This window comes from Phasianus colchicus, chromosome 2 (genome assembly GCF_987193195.1).
Source record: "Phasianus colchicus chromosome 2, bPhaCol1.hap1.1, whole genome shotgun sequence".
Lineage (NCBI taxonomy): Eukaryota > Metazoa > Chordata > Aves > Galliformes > Phasianidae > Phasianus > Phasianus colchicus.
Window position 1 is genome coordinate 47,934,613 of NC_143437.1, and position 21,290 is coordinate 47,955,902.

General features: G+C 39.5%; 1 protein-coding gene and 1 non-coding gene across 6 annotated transcripts; both read right to left on the bottom strand.

Moving 5' to 3' along the window:
* Positions 1–870: 870 nt before the first annotated feature.
* On the bottom strand, positions 871–19,786 carry KATNA1 (katanin catalytic subunit A1). 5 transcript variants are annotated; one of them, XM_090135580.1, is made up of 12 exons: positions 18,992–19,358; positions 17,767–17,842; positions 14,916–15,090; positions 14,064–14,221; positions 10,903–11,086; positions 9,624–9,745; positions 8,276–8,381; positions 7,771–7,929; positions 6,512–6,638; positions 4,829–4,963; positions 4,423–4,549; positions 871–1,207 (listed from the first exon to the last, which is right to left on the bottom strand). In XM_090135580.1, exons 3-12 carry the CDS (start codon positions 15,084–15,086, stop codon positions 1,009–1,011), a joined length of 1,488 nt encoding a protein of 495 aa, XP_089991706.1. In that variant the 5' UTR covers positions 15,087–15,090; positions 17,767–17,842; positions 18,992–19,358; the 3' UTR covers positions 871–1,008. The 5 variants fall into 5 exon arrangements, with proteins under 5 accessions (XP_089991706.1, XP_031467953.1, XP_031467958.1 ...); XM_031612093.2 differs by lacking the exons at positions 17,767–17,842; positions 18,992–19,358 and adding an exon at positions 19,373–19,786; XM_031612098.2 differs by lacking the exon at positions 17,767–17,842.
* On the bottom strand, positions 19,738–19,808 carry TRNAG-GCC (transfer RNA glycine (anticodon GCC)). The gene has a single exon. It is a non-coding gene; the product is annotated as a tRNA-Gly (tRNA).
* Positions 19,809–21,290: the final 1,482 nt, after the last annotated feature.

Consider the following 21,290-nt stretch of genomic DNA (forward strand, 5'->3'; position numbering starts at 1 on the left):
TGGAAGAAAGAAATGTTTCCAAAATAACAGATATTTTAAAGCAGATGGACAGCAACAATAATCACTACTGAGCAAAATCTAAAATTATATCCTAAATGGTCATGGTAGAACCATTTTCATAGATGTGTTTCTACAGTCCACTTGGCAACCACTGCAAAAAGAAAACACTCCCAAAAAGAGGTTCAGATTTTCAAACTGTAAAATCAAGATTATAAGCCGAAGTCATCTGAATACAAAGATATCAGGACTGTTCTGGCTTATCAGAACAGTGTTAGCAGAATGAACGTGTAGTAAATGCACCAGTTCTTAAGCTCACAGTATTGTACAGCGAAGGAAGGAAAACATTTCAGAAATAACAAGAAGAAAGCTTTCATTTTCCCTCTGACTTACAAGGAGACTACAGACATGACCACTCTACTGTGCAGAGTTAGCTTACACTAACTAGATGTATTTTAATACTTACTTAATAGCGGAATTAAGGACTAGTAGCATTAAGGGCTGCTGTTTTAAATCTCAATCTTTGTACAGGTTCTGTATTTATAGCTTAGGAATCACTTAATTGTCCATCCATAAACCATCCACATAACTGTATTTGTTTATCCTGTTTTCTAGTTTTCAGCATTCATCACTCATTTAGTGGGTTCAGGTTGTTGGTTGTTCTTTTTTGTTTGTTTTCAAGATAGCAGTTGTGGGTTTTATTTTTATTTATTTTTTATTTTTTTTGCCAAGTGTACTCTGCTGCACAAGTTCTGGTATTAAATTGTACCCATATTTTAAAACCTTGAAGATCAAAACAGATCCCATCAATGGCTTTCACATTTGAGAAAAAACAGGTAACTTTTGAGCAAGTTCAAAGAAAACTAGAGAGAATTTGCATTTTACAAAAATATTTATTTAGATATCTGTTGCTCTTAAATTACAAAAGTTAAAAAGAGCATGCAGTGCACTGACACACTGATTACTTCTGACGCTGTTTTCAGAGGTAAGATGGCTTCAAGATAAGACAACTCAGCATGATCCAAATTCAACTATCCATTTCTCGTATTTCTCAATGTCCGCAGCAGATACAGACTTAGAAACCTTCTTTAAAGCTATTTCAAAGTCTTCCATCGTTGTTGGCATGTGCATTTCATCTCGAGAAAGATTTCTTATCTCTTCTGGTGTCAAGCCTTCAATGCGCCTCCTCATAGCCATCAACGATGCATCTCTATTAGGTACACGAAGCAGGGAGGAAAAAGAAAGAAAAGAAGTTGTTATCCAGTAAAGGATGATGAGCTCACTTGCTCAAACATTCCAGTTAAGCTGTTGTATGCAAAAAAAGGATATAAATAATTCTAAACTTTTATAGGAAACTCTCTTAATGCTTGGACAGCCTGCAATACTATGCCAACTGTATTTTTCAAACACTGATTTATCACTGTTTCTTCCAATCGCTGTTATACTAAATACACAGGCTGAGCAGAAGAGGTGAAGATTAACTGATTTACCTAAGGCCACTCCGTGCCTACGATGCAGCTGCTGCATACAGCATTTTTAAACAGGAACGAGGTGAAAGAATGCTTCACTACTACCGTGTACAGAAGAGATGGCAAGTTTTGAATGGTCCAAATAGGTCTGCTTCTAACGAAGAGAGGTCTACGGTATCTGACTCCAGCCTATACTTTCAAAACAAAACATTAATCTACAAAACCTGTTCAGTCTTTGTCTCCTCTAACTTCTGGCCTCAATCAGCATTAAGTGCATCGTTTCTCTACTGTGTTGGCCGCACATGAATTTCCAACACTAATACAAGAAGTAGCAGATGATGAGCTAAATGCTTTCATAAATGGATAATGCTGAAAGACTACAGTTCTTGCTAATTCCTTGTTAATAAAGCTTATTTTAAAAAGTAAACACTGTTAATTTTGTCTAGCAGTCAAAAAAGAAGGAAGGGTAATTCAGGTGATATCACAACAGAATCACGTCATAGTAGTAGGTCAGGATCCAGGAAGAAAAAAAGCCTTACAGAGCATTTTAGAAGGATTTTAAAAGATGGTAACAGCATTTCCGTTTCAATTTCATCCCCCCAAAGGAAACCACAACTGACAGACTTCTTCCTAATTGTGAAGAACTATTTATCAAGTTCATGAATAAGATAACTAGAACTTTAGAGCAGCAGCAGCAGCAACAAAGAGCTGCCTTGTTAAATTCCATCTTAGTTAAATGTCACCATGCTTTGCTGTTATGCCATCATTTATGAACTACAAGCCAGCCTTACACAGTCTGCAAAGGAGAAGGGGGGAATACACTGTGCATCTCATTTACCTCCAGTGCAGATGCCAACACTTTCCCACATAAAGTCATTTTTCTGACAGTCATTCTAACTCCAATTCTTAGCACTTTCTCAAACACACTCTTAGTGGTTGGAGAAGCACCAAAGCTATCCTCAAAAAAATAAGAAACCACCCACCAGAATACATTGTTCCATTCCAAATGCCTTTCAAGCTTCACTTTGCTCAACAAAACAATTCCAATTCAGTTCCAACTTATACACAATACACAATTTAGATGCAATTTTACATTTCCTGAATGTTTGCCATTTTTCTCTTTTTTTTCTTTTTTTTTTAAATGAAGTTCTATCTTAACTCTGTGCTGACTGTTAGGAACTGCCCTGTATAACTCTGACTACTTTCCAGTCTGGCTCAGCAAACACTAGATTTTACTTTAAGTTCTTCAAGGTAGGAGAACAATTTGAGCAAGCCAGAGTTCTTGGCTCACTTTTTCCTAAGTTTGGCTTACATCACTAGCAAAGACTTATATTCCAGAAGTTTGAACTTTACCTCCATTTGTCTACTGCGTCTGAACAGTATAAAAGCCCTGTTAAATCAGCCATGTCTTCTGTCTCAATGTAAACGAAGCAATCATGTCTAAAAATCCTTTTTCCCTGATGCCAACAACAAAGTGTAAATACACAGGTTAATTTGAGTACTTCCTTATTAATTTCAAATCACGCACATCCAGACTCCAGCTTCTCTGAATTTCTAGTTGCTGTCACCTCAGTCACTCTAAGGAGATGACCACAAATGAAAGACCTGGACATTTCTGTATTTGTTTTCCTGTACTATTTGTCCATATGAACTTGGATTAAAACTAAAAAGCAACAGTATAATTAGAAGTCACAAATATTGTAATGATTTTGAACGAGTCTATTAGTATTCAGTGCAGTATGAATTACAAATAACACACACTGTATCTGGAAAAGCAAACAGAAAAAGCAAACTGCAGCTAAACCACTCAAAGTAACAGACTAAATAGAGTCTTGTGTTACACACAAACCTCTATTAGCACAAACTTCTTTCAAAGTACAACCAATGCCAAAACCCAGCAGAACATCACCACAAATTCAACTCTCAGATCCATACATGAAGCAAATCTGTACCATACTCATTCAGAGCACCTAATGCATTCTTTTCCCAGACACTGTGCAAGGATTTTTCTGGAAATAATACCACACCTCCAAACTCTTCAGTAACCCTCCTGAGAGAGCCTTTGGTGTCAGCTTTGCCTACAGGCCACATAGATCTCTGCAGCATGACATACTGTCCTCTCATTTGCACTGACAAACACTTGCAGAGCTGTCTGTATTAAGAAGTGAATCTGTTTTTGTGGAGATTGATGAGACATTTTTAACCTGGAACAGTTAATTCTCTTAACCTGCTCAAAGTACAGCCCTACAACAGTTGTGTTAGCACACAACTGGAGGTCCAGGCTTTCCATGCCACTCCTTAGTGCTACCTCCAAATCCTGAAAGTATAGTTATACAGGTGCTTAATAGATGGCAAAAGCATCTGGATAAGTTTCAGTTCTTTGTCACTTGCTGCTGGGTCTGTAGTTTGTCACCTCTGGATGAAGGGGAAAGGGATAACTGGGGGAAGGCTTAGAAAGTATTTAAATGATAAGAATGCTAACAGGATTCTTGGTTGCATTAGTCAAAGTATTGTCAGTAGGTCAAGAGAAATGACCCTTCCCTTCTTCTCAGCACTGGTGAGGCCAAACCCGGAGTGCTATGTCCAGCTCTGGGCTGCTCAGTTTCTATTATATGTTACTTCTTCAACAGAATATCCATTTTTATTACCTCAGTGGGATGACTGTAACCCTGCAGGGTTGAAGTCTATCATCTTGTGGATACTTCCCACACAAGGAATTTTGCATACATAAAGGAACCTAAATCATACTATGCTGCAACTGCTCTTCATATTATCTTATGAAAATACCAAAAATACGCAAAGATTAATGTAGCATTTCACCTTTTAGCTGTACATAGAAGACAAGTTACAATCTGCTCTTACCCAACAACTTGCAGTAAATTAGTTTTGTCACTTTAAAAACAGATTTCTTAGAGTTTGCAGCAGTGGTAACACAGATGATGTAATGTTAACATACCTGCATACGTTGGTAATGTCTGCACCTGAATAACCCTCCATTTTCTCAGCTATATTTGCAAGGTCAACATCATCAGCCAGTTCCAGCTCCCGCAGATTTATTCTTAGGAGTTCCTCTCTACCTTTTGCTAATTAAAGAACAGAAATTAAGGCTATACAATCTGATTTCTGAAAACATATAGTAAATTGAAAAGAGCTGAAGAGGAAGGATGACCAAAGGATACTGCACTTGCTATAAAAATAACAATATTCAATGCTTAGATTTAACCCGATTCTGAATTCATAAATAAATTTGTATACATGTATCAACAAGATTATTTATTTAAACAAGTGATCAAAACAAAAGAAAGATTGACACAGCTTTGATTTCCGCCTTTTCAGCCCCTCCTCTCCCCAAATCTTTATACCTGATGGTAAAGGAATGTAAATTCTCTTTTCTAGTCTCCTTCTTAGGGCTTCATCAATATCCCAAGGAAAATTAGTAGCTGCAAGTACCATGACCATTTTAGAAGGATCATCATTTTCAGTGGCTCCTCCAACACCTGCATTGGAGAAAGGGAGAAGTAAAATGTACATATGCTTATATTAAGTTTGACACATAGAGAAAATAATATTCATGATTCTATAATATTAAAGCAGCAAACCAAGTGCAATAGAAAGGATACAGTGCAATAAAATTCCAGTTCTTATCTGTCACACTGTAAGTAAAAACGGAGACTCAGTTTAGTTAGAAGCAATGACTTTGGCTGGACGGGGTAAGGAAGTTCCTCTCTACCACATCTAGAACATTTCTACAGTAATTATTCCCATTTCCCATTACACCATTTGGAATTTTCACACCAATGTCATGTAATGGCTGCAGGGAGAAAGGGACCAGCCATGAAAACAAACCAGATAAGCACCAGAATCACCTCACCTCAACAGTATTTACTAACAGCCATGCTAAACCAGCATTAATCCCCTACAAAAGTTTCTTCACTTCTGAATTCAGGCCAAATGTTTTACATACTTGGGTGGATTCTTACAAACTGCTGCTGAAGTGAATGTTCAAATTTGTTGAACTAAACTACAATCTCTCTGAGGCAGAGAAATCACTTACATCTCCAAAGCACGATGAAACTCCTGCTAAATTAAGAAGTTTTATTTCATTAAATTGGCTAGGCTCTGATTACTGCTTTGACTTGTGCTGTGGAATAACCATAGTACCCACTATGCCTGAAAATTTGCATATATAAAAAAAAATTTATGAACAAAAAAAAAGAACTTCAGTAATTTTAAACAATAAAACTAGCTTATATGATTGAATTATGAGAACAGTATCACAGCTCTGCTGCTAGTTAAACTCAGACCTAAGAGGGCATCAGCATCAGAGAGACAGAGTATACAAGTCTCCTGACCTGAGGGATTTATCACAAATTACTACATATGCTCCACACTTTCCAGCTGCTCCTTTCTTTTTCTCTTTTTGCCAAAAGAGCATAAGAAGGGTGCTTCTAACATTGCAGCTACGTAAGTTTTATTTATTTGCTGCCTATTAAGCAACTATAACAAAACAGTGTTTTAAGAAGTTAATTCTCCAGACCCTTTCTACAAAACAATTTTCTTCATTTTTATCTTTAGGAGGGGGGGAAAAAAAAAAAAAAAAAGAGATCACAAAGAGGTGTAATGATTGTCTTTGTTGAAGTTTAAATTGAAACAGGTGAGAGTTATTTTGAACCACTTCTCCGAAACCAAGTAAAAAGCAGATAATATTCTAGGGAACCACTCAAACACCATCCTGGCTGCTACATTTATATATGAGGAAGATACATTCTTCCTTCTGCAGCCTTGAAATCTTGCATTCTCTACTGAATCTTTTTTTATATTTTATTTTTTTATATCTGAGGTGCTTGCTCAGATGATGAAGGACAGTTACATAATAGGTTGTTATTTTCTTTCTTCCATACTGGCAGTTGGAATGGTGTATTGGTATATTTTTACTCCAATTGTATGTAAGCCTTTCAAATAAATTGCTTCTAAAGAAAGAAGTTTGGATTTATTTATTTTCTTCCTTCAAGTTTCCTCCAGCCCTGAGGGATTAGGTTATTTACCATCCATTTGAACTAGCAGCTCTGCTTTCACACGTCGGCTAGCCTCATGCTCTTCTGAAGTTCCCCGTCGACTACAGATAGAGTCTATTTCATCAATAAATATGGTTGTCGGGGCATAAAATCGAGCCTAAAGGAAACAAAAGATAAAGGAGAAAGTGGAATGGCAGCCTACTCACTTTTAAGAAACAGCAGCACAGTCAAGATCAGAGTAATGAAACATATATCCCAGTGAATCAGCTCCTAAGTATCAAACAATACCCAACCTTCTGCCTCTGACCATTGCACACACTCATGAAGTGTATCCATTAATGACATTTGAACAGAATAGATTCTGGCAGTCATAATTGCCAGGGCTAGAACAAACATTTAATAAGGTTAAATTTTCACACATTAGGAATATAATTTCTAATTTTGCGAAAGATCTCACAGAATGCTTGAATAAGAACTTGGATAAGGTGTACCATTAGTCCTAAAACACCATGACATGGAACCTGTCCAAAAGGCAGGTCAACTACAAAATAACCTTCACCTTTCTGAGAATGAAAGAAGTTAAACAAGGATTATGATAGTAAAGTCACTGTCCTACAGCAGTTAAACTATATTCCCTTGCGTACACTCATTTCTGATTGATGGTCACTATATTATCTTATTCAATATAGTCACACTGTATTTTAAAATCTTCTCTTTCCTGACTACTGTAATTGCAGCTCTGCTGTCTCTTTCAGCACTGGGCACCCTGGCAAACACTGCATGCAAACCTGGTAACACACAGAAAATAGTATGTGTTCTAAGCTGTTTTCAAGTGTTGTGAGCACTGAAGCCAACTACGTACTTCATACAGTTTGAAAGCCTACTTATTTTAAAGTACAACAACAACAAAAAAAGCCACCCACAACAAAACATGCATAGCCTAAGTAGGGTTCCCATCCAGAAAGCAATTATATTCAATTTCCAGATTTACCTTCAGGTATGTTCTACAGTACTCATCAGCTCATAGATAGCTACTTTCTACCATAACAAGTTAACTCTGAAAATAAATTGATCCACTTTTTTCAGTTAAGAAGTTGTACACTAACAACTAGATTCTCAGTATACATATCCAATTCAGTAGGTTCCAAAGCATCTAAAGTTTGGAGAGTTGTTTTTACTTTTTTCTTTTTTTACATATGCTATAAATTCTAAAACTTGCCAAGGCTTTACTATTTCAGAAGCAATTCTGCTTCATCATTTCACTATTTATGCTAAGAAATTTCAATCACCATTTCAAAGAGCAAACGAACAAGTTTCTCAGATTCTCCCCTGTATTTTGAGGTAAGTGTGGAAGAAGAAACATTGAAAAAAGTAGTCTTGCATTCAGTTGCTACAGCTTTTGCCAGAAGGGTCTTGCCAGTACCAGGAGGACCAACCATCAGCACACCCTATTAAAATAAGAAAAGAACAATAGTTAGGACAAGAATCTAAACAGACAACTTCACAATTTGATTAACAGTACAATAATAGGAATGCCAGATGTAAACTTTCTTTTTTTGAAAACTTTGTTGAAAAGTTACTCAAAAGTAAGTAATTATTATTGCTTACTTGCAACAAAACAGCTGAAGATAGTAATTATCTGACACCATTATTTTGTTAGTATTATTTGCCATAATTTTATTATTAAAAAGTGGAAAGAATTTATATAAACTGTAAGACACCTGTAATTTCTTGTTGCTCCAAGATCCAATCCCAGAATCCTACTTATGATCACAGGATCAGATTTTTTCATACCTTCCATGGTCTTCTAATTCCCTTAAAAAACTCCGGCATCCACATTGGTAAAACTACAGCTTCCTTGAGCAGTTTTTTAGCTTCTACTAAATCAGCAATGTCATCCCTGACAAGAAAGAGAAAGTTGTTTCACAGATTCAGAGAGGCCGCAAAAGAATCAGTCCACAGCTCAAATTGATGTGCAACTGAACTCATCGTTATTTGCCTGAATTATGGAAGAATCATTACATGAGTATAATGATTTAATGAAGTTCTAGTGGCAAAATCCTATGACTACGGCCAAGAACAGTTGACAGACTCCAGCTGGTTGCAAAAACAAAAAACAGACATTCACTATTTCACTAAAACATCACTATTCTTATTCACAGAAAGAATAAGCAGAATAAGGCATTTTGGGTAAACTTATGTAAGCCAAATTATGCTTTCCTCTTTTACTGGAAGGTTGGCTGATCCTGAAACTTAAATATTATCTTCTATCAATAAGAAAACCAGCAAGTAAAGGCTAGTAAATAGAGATGAATAAAAATGTTGAATTCTTTTTCAAAGTTACAAGTGTATTAATTCTTTAAAATTTTACAGGCTAACTTTTTTTTCTTGAGGATAACTCTAAGGGCATTCCACTCATCAGCATATGTCCAAGTAACATTTTGGTTACAAAACACACACAGGTAGAAAATTAGTTTCAAATCTGAAGTTGTAATTTAAGATTCAGTGTACAAATAGTATGATATATTCACATACTGAAGTGAAGGATAAGTCAGTTGTCCTATGCATACACAGTTCTTACGGTTTGTGGCAGTGGTCAGGTTTTTAAAGCCTACTTTATTTGCCAGATTTTTGCTCACTTAATACCCACAAAATCACCTAAGCTTGGAAACATTCAGAACACAAAACAACCTTTGTATAAGGCTTAATATTTAACACGTTTATGTAAAGGCATTGACACGTGGTTATATTTTATTCTGGCAGTAACATCACATCCAGTGAGACCTGAAAGAGTTCCCATATTGACATAATTTCTTTGTAAATTGGTTTTCTTTCTTGGGTAGTAAAACAGGCGGTTTAAAATAAAGAGGCATTGGCAGACAACAGAATCTTTTACACTGCAAAATATCATCCCCTGCATTGGTTTCTGAACTCTTAAAAGAGACTGAGAAGCTTTGCACGGGTGACTAAAAAGTTCTAAAAATATTCAACTACCCAAGAGGCTTAGCTGACTACTTAATGAGTAAGGAAAGCCAGTATGTACCTTCTACATGTAAAGAATTAAGCATTTAGCTTATTCTATCATAGCATAAAGAGGGAAAAGAAACAACAATTAAGATCTGGCAGCAGTATTCAAACTTACCATCGAATGTTGGGATTTTGAGAAATTATATCTCTTTCCAAAGCTTCTACTAAATCTTTATCATATCCAGTACTATCAAATTTCTTTGGTTCAGACTCTGAAATTTCAGATGTGGATTTGCTCTACATAGGAGGAATATCAGTGTAAATACATAATAAATGTTATAAAAATCCATTAGTAGCATAACCAAGTCCGTAAGTTTTTCAGAGCTGACATAAAACAGCACAGAAGATGTGAGGTGTCCATATCACTATTACACAGTACTATCTGTTCAGTTTACCCACACTTCCAGACTACCCAAGTTCAAATTCCTTCTCCCCAAAGGCAACACACTGCACTGATGCAGTTTCTTTGCTTTAGTACGTTATACATTCCAACAGCAAGCACTGACAGAACACGGAAAAAAATAGAAACAAAACAAAGAAAATCCCACACCATCCCGCCTCAGCATGTATATTTTCTTCTGAGCGAGAATCATCATTCAGAGAATGTGATATAACTTCTACTAACTAAAATCAGGGAACTTCAGAGGCAAATATTCCCACCCCGGTAGTTTATACTGTTTTCATGGGTCACTACATAAGGTTGTTGGAACTACGAGAGACTCTAGTATATGGGTAGTTGATTTATTCAGACTCTGAAAAACAATGTATTTAGTGTCAGTAAGATGTCTTACTCTGATGATCAACTAGATTTATGGAAATTGGACCATCAGCAAAAACTCATGCAATCGAATCAAGAAGAATGGATCCTGGATCCTTCCCTTTCATGAAATATGTCAGATTTGTTTGCTTTAAACTGAGAAGAGTCTGGAGCTAGTAAAAGACCTCAACATAAAATAAGTAAAAAATTCTGCCTCTAAGATAAGTAAATTCTGAAATGCTTTTCAACAGGTATGTCAATTTCAGCATAAGATATAGACAAGCAATAAAAACTTGCAAAGACATTGCATTTGAACAAGCTCCACCACCAATGTTTTCAGTAATTCAGTGATATAATCTTAAACAATTATCTCCAAATTGCAGTAAACAAGCCCACACTTAGTAGATCACTTCCTCTAGATGGGTTTATTGCTAGGTTTTTGTTTGTTTGAATTAATCTACTTTGCACCTTTCAATAAGCAAGGTTGTCCCTAAAGCAAATATACTTTTGAAGGTGAGATTAAAACTGCCATGCTGATGTAAACAAAAGAAACAGTTTACAAGCATCTGACCTTATAAAATACTCAGAAAAACAAGACTCAAGTTTCTAAACGCCAAGAAGCTATCTACAAACTTACCTTCTCCTCTTTTCCTTTATTTTGCTGATCCTTTTTTTCCCGGCCACGGACTGCCTTTCCTTTATCATTGGGATTTCGAGAAGATGGACGGTGAGGGCCTCTAACAGCTGCACTTATACGATTGTTGTGACCTCTGCAATCACTGTATTGAGCGGACTGACGTTTTCTGGGTCCTGGTGAAGGTCTAATTAGTTGTAACACATGCAAAAAGCCTCAGTGTAAAGCTACCAGTGAGCACTAAACAACTACATCATTTTGCTCAAGATAAGCATCTGTGTATATCAATTAGATTTCACTCACCACAATTAAAGGTACCAACAATGTTACAAGTCACCACACCGAACTATGCTGACCAGAAACAAGACAAACATTTTTATGTAGTCACTAAAAAATTCAGTTTCCTTTTGCCATAATCTCTAATGCTCTTAAAGCAAGCTCTTTTCATATTTCACAAATAAAAGTAATGCTGCCATTATGGAGCTTAGAAAAAATATGAAAAAAACCAATATATTTTATCCCTGTTACAATTGTCCTCACTTTCCTACTCACGTAAACAAAGGTTTCTTGGGAATGACAGCATTATTTTTACATCTTCAAGGGGGGAAAAAGGGAAAAAAAAAATCTGATCTCTCCCATCACTGTCCATCATTCTATTGCTGGAATAGCTTAGGACAACATAAAAGAGAAGACAACTTGCAATGTTACAAACAGATATCATTTTTGCTTTAAAGAGAAACACAGAGAATCAAATACAAAATGACACAAAAAGCATTTCTGAACACAATCAAGATCTCTTATCAAGATTCCCAAAGGAAAAACACACACTAATTTGTCCTCATTTCTCAAAGAACACTTCTCAGAACCTGCAGCTTACAAAAGAGGAAAATGAATACAGTCTGGATATTCCTGTTATAATTCAAGGAAACACAATAATTTATGTTGGGTGGGGCTTCTTGAGCTCACCTAGTCCAACCTCCTTGTCCAACCAGGATTAACTACAGCAGGTTGCTGAGGGCTGCGTACAGTCAGATTTTGATTCTAACTCTGGAGACTACAGCCTCTCTCGACGACCTGTGTTTGTGTCTGTTCCCACAACAGAAGAGCGTTTTGTTATGTTCTGGTGGAATTTTGTGCGTTTCAATTTGTGTCTTGCTGTATGCCCTGTCACTGACTAGGTACTACTGAGAGGAGTCTGACTCCCTATTTTCACTCCCTCTCATCAGTTACTTATACACATTAACAAGACTCCCCTGAGCTTTCTCTTCCTTACGTAGAAGACTCCCAGCTCCTTCAGCCTCTCCTCATAAGAGGTATGTAACCATCTTTGCTGGTCTGTGCTGGACTTGCTCCATTAACTCCATGTCTCTTGTACTGGGAAACCCAAAACTAGGCAGAGTGCTCCAGGTATAGTGACTTGCTTCTAGGTAGGCTTCCTGCCACCGATCACAACCCTCTGAGTTCAGTCATTCAGCAAGTTTCTAAATCCATTTATCTTGTTCACTTATTTAACTCATATTTTGTCAGCCTGTGATGATGCTGTAGAGACAGTATCAAAGGCTCTACTAAAGCTGAGGTAAATGGCATCTACTGCTCAGCCATTATCCACCAAGTTAGTCACCTCATTGTACAGAGTAATGAGGTTGGTCAAGTATCATTTCCTCTTTGTAAATCCATGCTGACATCTCCTGATCACCTGCTTGTCCTTCAGGTGTTTGGAAATGTCTTCCAAAAGGACTCTCCCTACCGTCTTCTCAAGGATTATTTGCCTATGTCCAAAGCACTCTTCCTTGTTGACTCCATAACTACCTGTGCCACAAAGTCATCATCAGTGCACCTCCCACATCAGAAACCTCCCACATTGAGCCATGCTGTGCTGTCCTTCTAGTAGGTGTCAGGCCCTGATATGTGTGAGACCTCCTGTTTGAAATTAGACACATCTGAGCACATATAAATAAACCAGTATCATAATGGATTTCATTTTTAAATCCAGGTTCTTTCCTAAATCCAGTACACTCACAGACACACTTTTTCCATGGGCCTTCCTAAAATTCCAGTATTAGTAAGTTACCAGCCAAGTTTAAGTTCAGAGATATCTCTACAGAACAGAAAACGGAAGATGATTTGGAAAGCATTTATCCAAATCAGAAGATGTGTTCTGACATTTTCATTCAAGATTAATCAGGATAAATTACCTTCATAGAAGTTAAATTTAACTGATTCACAGGAGGGAGTTTGTCAAAACCATACAATTGCTTCAGGATGAAATGCAAATTAAGGATCAAGAATATGCTAATGATAAGATCATAAGCATTAAAGTCTTTTCACTGTCCAAATGGAGTGTCTACCAACCTACACTTCTGTTTATGAATATTTAGCCAGCTTTGGATCCCATCACAAAGCTCAAAAAAAAGGAATAATCTGACACTTCAATTCCATCAAAATTAGTGTGATCTGCTCAGTACAGAAATTTATAGAAATGATTCCAACACAACGACCAGTTTTCACTGCGACTTATTCAAATTACAACAATCAAACACTCAACCAACTGGCATGGTAAATGGAACAGAAAGAGTTCTTTCCATCAAGTCTTTTCCTTTTTAGAAGTATGAATTTGTGTTTTCTCTTGAAAGTTTTAAAACACTAAAAGTTCCACCCCACAGACTCTAATAGTCTAAAAAGCTTGAATGAAATTGGATAGACGTGTTCCAGTTATTAAATAAGATAAACAGAAACAACATGAACAAAGGACCCATTTCTTTAAGAGAGTAGGCTTAAAATAAATCTGTGAGAAACAGCCTGTAAGCTCAGAGCCTCAAAGAACAGCTTGATGATACAGCTAAGCTGGTCTAACAGTTACCTTCTGTCAAAACTCACAGTTCCATGCCTGTCTTGCATGCACTCCTGTCTTGTCCTTCATGCTATCACTACCATTTGTTAGAAACTCCTGCTAACTAGTGCAGAAAGCTAGCCTCAGGCAAAACAAAACAGAGCAAGCAAACAGAACACATTTTGTTGGTTTGGGTTTTCGTTTTGTTTAACAAAAACTATGCAGATGATGTGTTACATAAGTCATATAAGCTCTGGAACAAAATCTTCACAGGAACAGGCTGAAGTCAAAGCAAACTTTGCCCTGATAAGTGTTAATACAAGTTTCTTCTTACCTTCGTTCAGCAGGTACTGGCAAAGACCAGACTTCTGCATCATGAGCTGGTAATTCTTGTTGCGAAGCTTTCAGTGGAGTACTGTCTAGTTTAAAACTTTCTAGTGTTTTCATTATATCTTTCACGTGCTTGGCTTCCACACTTATCTCCTGCCAAACCTGATAAATAGAAAAAAAAAAAAAAAAAAAAAGGAGGAGGATTAAACACAGTGGATGTTAGTAAGTTTGTAACAATCTTCTGCTTACCACTATGTAATGCCTGGATGGATTTCACAAAGTTTCATAAATGACCCAGATTCTACTTCTCTAAGCCAAGATATTAAAATGTTCTTCTACTTTTCCCAGTACGTTTAAGGATTAAGGAAAAAAATTCTGAATTCAATACCAAAGAGACATTCGACAAACTTTGTTTAATAAACATTATACATGAAAAGAGAATGCAACTTTATAGAAGGAACATCAATGAAGAATTAATATCTTGTGACTAGGATAAATTAGTATGGAAACCACAATTCAGTTTCTACTAAGAATCTGTAAGTCCCACTACTGAAACAGGGATTATGTGAAATATGATTACTGAGAATAGTATTAGCTAGGAAAAAAAACTTCAGCACAACAGGGGCACAGATCAGCAAGATGACCAGGCAGACAGTGCACTGGCTCTTCACAGATGTTTCATAGTCTACTTTGTCATTGCCAGAGCATAATGAAGCCTTAAATATATACATATTAGAATACTACAGTTTATCAGAGAATTATATAAATATTTCTATACTTCTGTCCACCATCAACAAAACAATTTTTGCTAGTTTAATGCTTTACTCTCAGAATGACCCAGAAATGGATTATTTACCTGTTGCCATTTCTGCTGCAGGTACGTATCTCTGACAGAGCAGAGGTATTTATTTATCTGGTCAAGAACTCCCTGATAGTAGACCATTGCAGAGTCATAGTTTCCCAGTAAGGCATATTCACGGGCCAGCTTTACATTCTCACTGATCATAACAAGGCTCATGTTCAACATGAAGCTGAAAAAGACAGCAAACACTTATATTAAGGAAAAAATATCCTACAATCCAGGAAGAAAACACATTTTTGCAACTATTTTTATGTTACTGTTACCCTAACAAGCATATCTAAATATAGAAGCAGGAAATACTTTGTTAATAAAAGGGTTCTAGAACGTATGTCGTCCATACAGAAAGATAATTGTTTCTCTACTGAAAGCAGTGGAACTTCTCATTTCACGCAAGACAGACTCTGTTGAAAAGTATATGCAAAACATGCAGATTTAATATGCATCTTTACAAGCCAAAACTGCAGACTCTCCTTCCCTCTTCTCTCTACTGTAAGACAATATGGTATCTTACTGTTAGTACTACAACATCCTCCATACTATAACTATTCTAGTTAAAAACAGCAACAACAACCAACAACCCCAAGCCTTCCCTCCAGATGCACTAGGTTCATATTTTTGCCTTATTGTTCCATGTATACATGGAACATGCAGACAGAGTGGAAAACATCATTTCTTCCCCATTCCCCACCTTTTTTAAAAATTATTTTTACTTTATTTCACAGTTCTTCAGTTTTATCTAATGATTCCTTGAATCAAGTCTCCACACTCCATGCTCAGCCTGCCCTTCTATCGCCTTCATTTTTATCCTTAAAGAGAGACTCTTGAAAAACTTTGGGGCAGCTAAGGAAAGGAAAAGCCAGAATTGCTTAGTGTGTGGTGTCCCACTTGGTTTAACATCTTATTCAAACCATGCTAATATTCCCACAAGTGCTTCTTCTGTCAGCAAATACTACAGAATGTGACCTCTTTGTAGATAAGCACAACCTGCACTTTTAGATGAGAACAGCACTACCACTATTAACACACGTACAGCAATAACCAGACTAGAATAGAACATCAAGCAAATACAGTAGTAAGTAGACAGACTCAGTCTTCACAATTCAGCCTTTGTTCATATAGCAGTCCTCCTCTGTTTTACACATCATTTACACATCCCATTCCACTCCTTGCTAAGATACCTGCACCATCTCTATTCTTCCTGTTGCTTACTCACCAAGAATTCACCTCCTCTCCTCCAAATTTCCTAGAACCAAGCACAGAAAACATCAAAATACGCAAATAAACAAGCCCGTGAGTGTTGTCTTGCTCTCATTTCAGTACCTTTACCTGGTACCAGTGAGGAGCAATTGCAGACAAGCAATTACTGCTAAGCCCTGGGATGAAGCATACTTGATACAGATCAACTATTTAAAGAATGTAAGAGGCACTATATTCACACGCGCAATAAAACGACTTAAGACCAAACATATTTCATGACCAGGTCATGGTGAAACTTGGACACATTACCAGAGGTTTCAGAAGTCATACCACACACCAGATAATCCACAGCTAAAACGTGACGTCCCCTCTGCAAGGAGGAGCTGCTAAGTACAAATCAAACATTTTAAGGCTTCCGCTCCTCCTTTTTCTTTTCCCTTCCCAAGTAACTTTATGCATGGATAAATAAATACTGATCCATTCTCGAGCCAACACAACTTTTTCCTTCCTTTCTCTACCTGCCTGCTTCCCCTTGAAGCAGCCAGCTGCTGAGAAAAGTTACTGCCCTAAAAGCAAAATTTGGCAGCAGTGGAGTTGGAGCGAGGCCCCACTAGTCCATGTGCACGCACGTGCAGGGCCATGCAGAAGGAATGGCACCTACAGGGCTGGGTCTGGAAGCTTGCTACCAGAGCCTGCACCACACAGCTCACTCTGCCCAGAGACTTGCTGAGCCGGCCACAGCCACATCTGCAAACTGGTATGGTTCCCGTGACCAGCAACTACAAAGACTGCCATGTCCCTGTGTGATTAAGCACTGGAGGCACAGCTTGACTTGGGAATATTTTGGGTTTTTTAATCTCAGGAGAAAGAGCCTGAAGATATTTGTCAACTGCTGCCTGGATCATCAAGCAGATGTTACTGAAGTTTTACTGCTATATTTAGGAGCAAGCTTTTCCACCCGTGCTCATCCTACCAGATACACCTGTTTGCCTGTCCTGAGAATTCAAACCCATGACTAACACCTCTAAAATCACAAGTTGAGCAAGATGCTAATAAACATTCTAAAAATCAAGTAACAGCAAGTTACCAGAGCCAAACCAGACTTTCAAACACGGTGAGAAGCAGTGCACAAGTAGAAAAAAAATCCAACACACTGAATACTGCAAAGCGATCTGAGCAGAACAGCAATTCTGCTTTAATATCAGAGATGGAACACAGAACATAATAAAACAACTCATGTATTGGTTCATGCTGACTCACAAGAAGAGCAGAGCTTGGAGCAGCTCCCAGACACGTGCCTCCCGTGCAGGACAGCCGCTGGCTCAGCCCATGTCTGGACATGCTGCTGTGGCTTGCAGACAGCAGTACCAGAGCAGGCCCACTAATGCAAGCCCACAGCTTGCTGCAACTGCAGATGCTGAAGCAGCTTCAAGACAGGCAGGAGACGGAGTTAGAGCACTAATCTGAAAGCTGATTAAGGTTTGCAGCATGAAGCAGGCTGTGGCAGCTCAGAGTAGCATAGAAGACTCATGTGAGAGAGGTGCGAGCACACAAAGCCAGAGCTAAGCCAGACCAGAAGAAATTCAGGAAACAATTAAAAAAACAATCTAATTTGCAACCGCTTAATTTGCAAAGTGTTTACAAATACCTGGTGCTGTCACGTAGCCGGATGTCAGAGCAGCAGGAATGCACTTATCAGCTACAACCTTCCCGTGAATCACCCCCTGCAAAATTATCTATGTTCCAACAGCCACTGGAGGAGCATTGGGCTTGTAAAGCTCACAACAAACAGAGCAGGACACAATCAGCTTAAGACCTCTGACTTGTAGCTCAATTCCACGTCTGTACACACACCATTCTCCCTCTCTGCACTGGCTGTAAACATTCTCGGTTCTCACAGACTGACACAAATCAAACTTGTCACACCTTAACCCACTTCCAGTAACAAAACACATTCATATATTTTATCATTTGCTCTAAGCACCTGAAATATTCCTAGGGTTTGAAACTGACAAGAGTAGCACGGGAGGAATCTAACAAGGTATTAAAGCTTCTGAGAATGGTATTTTAGAACTGATTTTTGTGTTTTATGTTAAAGACAGCAGCTTGATCATCATCAAGAAAACACTGGGGGTATATCACATTTCCAGCAATAACTTTATGAAATTATCAAGAAGTACCCAAAGTTCTTCACAACAGTACACGAGGATTTAGGGAGTTGAACACAACCTCAACAATGTTTCACAAAGAAATCCCCCCATATGCACACAAAGAGGAAAAAAAAAAAGATACTGAGGAGGGAGGGAGGGAAGGAAGAACAAAGCCGAGGTCTGTCAGCTGCCATGTGTCCCCCAACCCCTCTGTCGACCCAGAACAGCACGAGCCACACAAGGACAGTATTCCAGCAGAACCCTTCCATCAGACTTCCATACCTGGCCTACAGCAGTGCCAGGGTTCTGGCAGAGCGCACACACTCCTGTTACTGCAGCCTGCTAGGCAGGCTCTGACACCGAAGCAGCCATGTGAGACTCAGAAAGTTCCCTCCACAAACACGGGGAGGGGAAAGCAGCAGTAAGAGCTCTCGGGAACTAATTTTTACTCCTAACACAGCGTAGTTGGACCACATACCTCTGAGATCCCTTCTACCCCGCTCCAAAACGCACACCGCGAGCAACTTCTGCTATCAACAAGTGCTCCTGCTGACTGCTTTAGAAACGCGACACTCGCTAGGCTTACCCGCACTGCTTCTCACACGCTGCGTTTAACGGTAGCGAAAGACAGCCATCAGCAACCGCAGCTATAAGCACACTCCACATAGACAAACACTCATCGTGCACACGAGCTGTACGCAGACGACGTCGCGTTTTCAATACCGAGCTTGTCAGAAGACTTTGAAACAACCACGACACTCGCTCCCGTTTCACGGGGCAGGCGCTCTGAGACAACCCGAACCACAACACCGAACTTCTCAGCAAGGCTGGAAGGAAAGGGCCTGCTGCAAAACGGATATCTATAAAATATAGGCGAAAAAAAAAAAAAAAAAAGGCAGGAGGTGGAGAGAAGGGAGCACAAAGCGAAAGCCGGCTCCCGAGGCAGCCCCGGCCGGGAGCCCCGCGAGACGAGACGCCCCTCGCCACGGCCGTCCAGGTGCAGCGCGGAGGCTGCGCCCTGAGCGCCAAGCCCGGCCCGAGCCCTCCGGCCCTGCGCGCAACCCTGGCCACGCGGCGGCAGGTGCCGGGCGGGGCAGCCCTCACCTCGGGGAGGCGGCCCCGCGCCACGGCCGCCAGCGGAGGACGGGGCCGCCCCGCAGCAGGGTGAGCGCCGCGGGTCTCAGCCGTACGGCCCAAAGCTCGGCGGCAGCTCCCAGCGCCGCCGCTCGTCCCTCCGCCTTCCTTCTCTCCTCCGGCTCGGTAACCCCGCCCCGCTCCGCCCGCCTCCTGCCGCCGCCGCCGGTTTGAAGGCAAATCCGCTGCGTCACTTCCAGGCGGTGCTACTCGCCGGTATCGCGTTGGCGCCCAAACCACATCTTTGTTTCACCTTTACTGCTAGCTGAGAGGAGGTTGCGGTGGTTTAAAATAAATAAAGGCTTTGAAAGCACAGAAAATTTCAAAAGTCTTGCTGCATTGGCCGGGAATCGAACCCGGGCCTCCCGCGTGGCAGGCGAGAATTCTACCACTGAACCACCAATGCGCACACATTCGTTGTTTCCGCGCTACCTCAGTTGAACACCGCGAGGGCGGGCCGGGCCTGTGTCTGCGCGAGCTTTCAAATGGCGCCGCCTCGCCGCAGCCGTTTGAAAGCTCGCGCCGGCCGTTGGGGAACCGCAGCTGAGGGGATTTCACAGCAGGCGTTTTGTAGGCCTCTCCCCAGTGCTGGTAATCCTAAATAACGCGAAGCCCTGTCCTTCAGTGCTCAAACACAGAGCGAGAATGAAATCATTTTTATCGTGTCCCCCCACTCCAGTACATGCAGTTTACCGCCTATGGCCTGGCTGCCCCCCATATGAGTTGTTTCAGCTAAAAGTATACAGTCCCTATTTCTTATTTGATTTTGCTGATTTATAAACTGACTCAGTTTGTTAACTGCCTAGAGAAGAGCATTCCTTCCACAGAGTATACCTATTCATTGCTTTGTGACAACTTAGAGCTCTTCAGATTATCTATTTCTTTCACCTTTAAGACAAAAGCTAAACGCTGCAATAGGGGGCATCACTTCAGAGAAGGAATAGCTCCATGATAGAATTTTATACATAATAAATAAACAACATCTTAATGATTGTAACGGAAGTGGTAGCAAAAGGCAGGGAAAGAGTACCAACGAATCCAGCTCTTGAACATCAAAATGCATACTTTTGAGAACAGGTTATAAACGTTTATTTTGTTAATCAGTAGAGCTGTTGTAGTAAGAGGGGGATTCTGGGGAGAGAAAATTGAAGGAAAACAACAAAACAAACAACTGCATTTATCATCTGATTAACTAAAACAGAAATCTGGTTTTCAGTTATTGTATTCTTGTACTTCTCACTACCCCAGCAGGTGTTACGCTACAAAAACTGCTTCTGAGAACAGAACCAGTTTCTAAACTCTAAAAGAGTGTAACTGATTACCAGAAGCTGACAGTAATACTGCCCATACATTCTGGAATTCTCTTGCTCTGCAGTAACTTTACAGTAAGTGTAGTGTTGTGTCAGTGGAACCCCCTGCACACAGCACCCAGGTTGGGGCCTGCTGCACTCACAGCTGAGTCAGCAGGGCAAGCAAGGTTCACTCAGTTCTTCAGCTATCTGGTATGACAGAGGAACAAGAAACCAGGCGTCCTGCACACAGGACAAAGAAACTCCAGGATTCCAACTGTAAAAGATGGTGTAGAAGATGCATGTTCTTTCCATGCAAACATCAAGGGGACTCAGTGTTTATGGTTCAACCGACATCACATATTGCTACAAAACGCAAATGTACCAGCAGGCATTTGGATATCACACACCAGAGTACTACAAGTATGCAGAAACCTGTCAAAAATGGGCGTCAGGCTGTGACAGAGACAAGCACGGAACACTCTAAAGACTGGTGAGTAACTTATGATGGTCATGAGATAATGCATGACTTTAAAGTTTACTAACAAAACACGTAATAAATAATTTGCTTGAGCAAGACTGTGCAGTGGTCTATGTAT

Excerpts from the sequence above, each read along its gene's own strand:
- KATNA1 (XM_031612084.2), bottom strand. The coding sequence starts at position 18,934 with ATGTGGAGTGTGCTTATAGCTGCGGTTGCTGATGGCTGTCTTTCGCTA. Across the intron at positions 14,222-14,915 it reads TGCAGCAGAAATGGCAACAG|GTTTGGCAGGAGATAAGTGT; the intron begins GTAAATAATCCA and ends TCTATTTATCAG. Across the intron at positions 6,639-7,770 it reads TTCGTTTGCTCTTTGAAATG|GCTCGATTTTATGCCCCGAC; the intron begins GTGATTGAAATT and ends TGTTTCCTTTAG.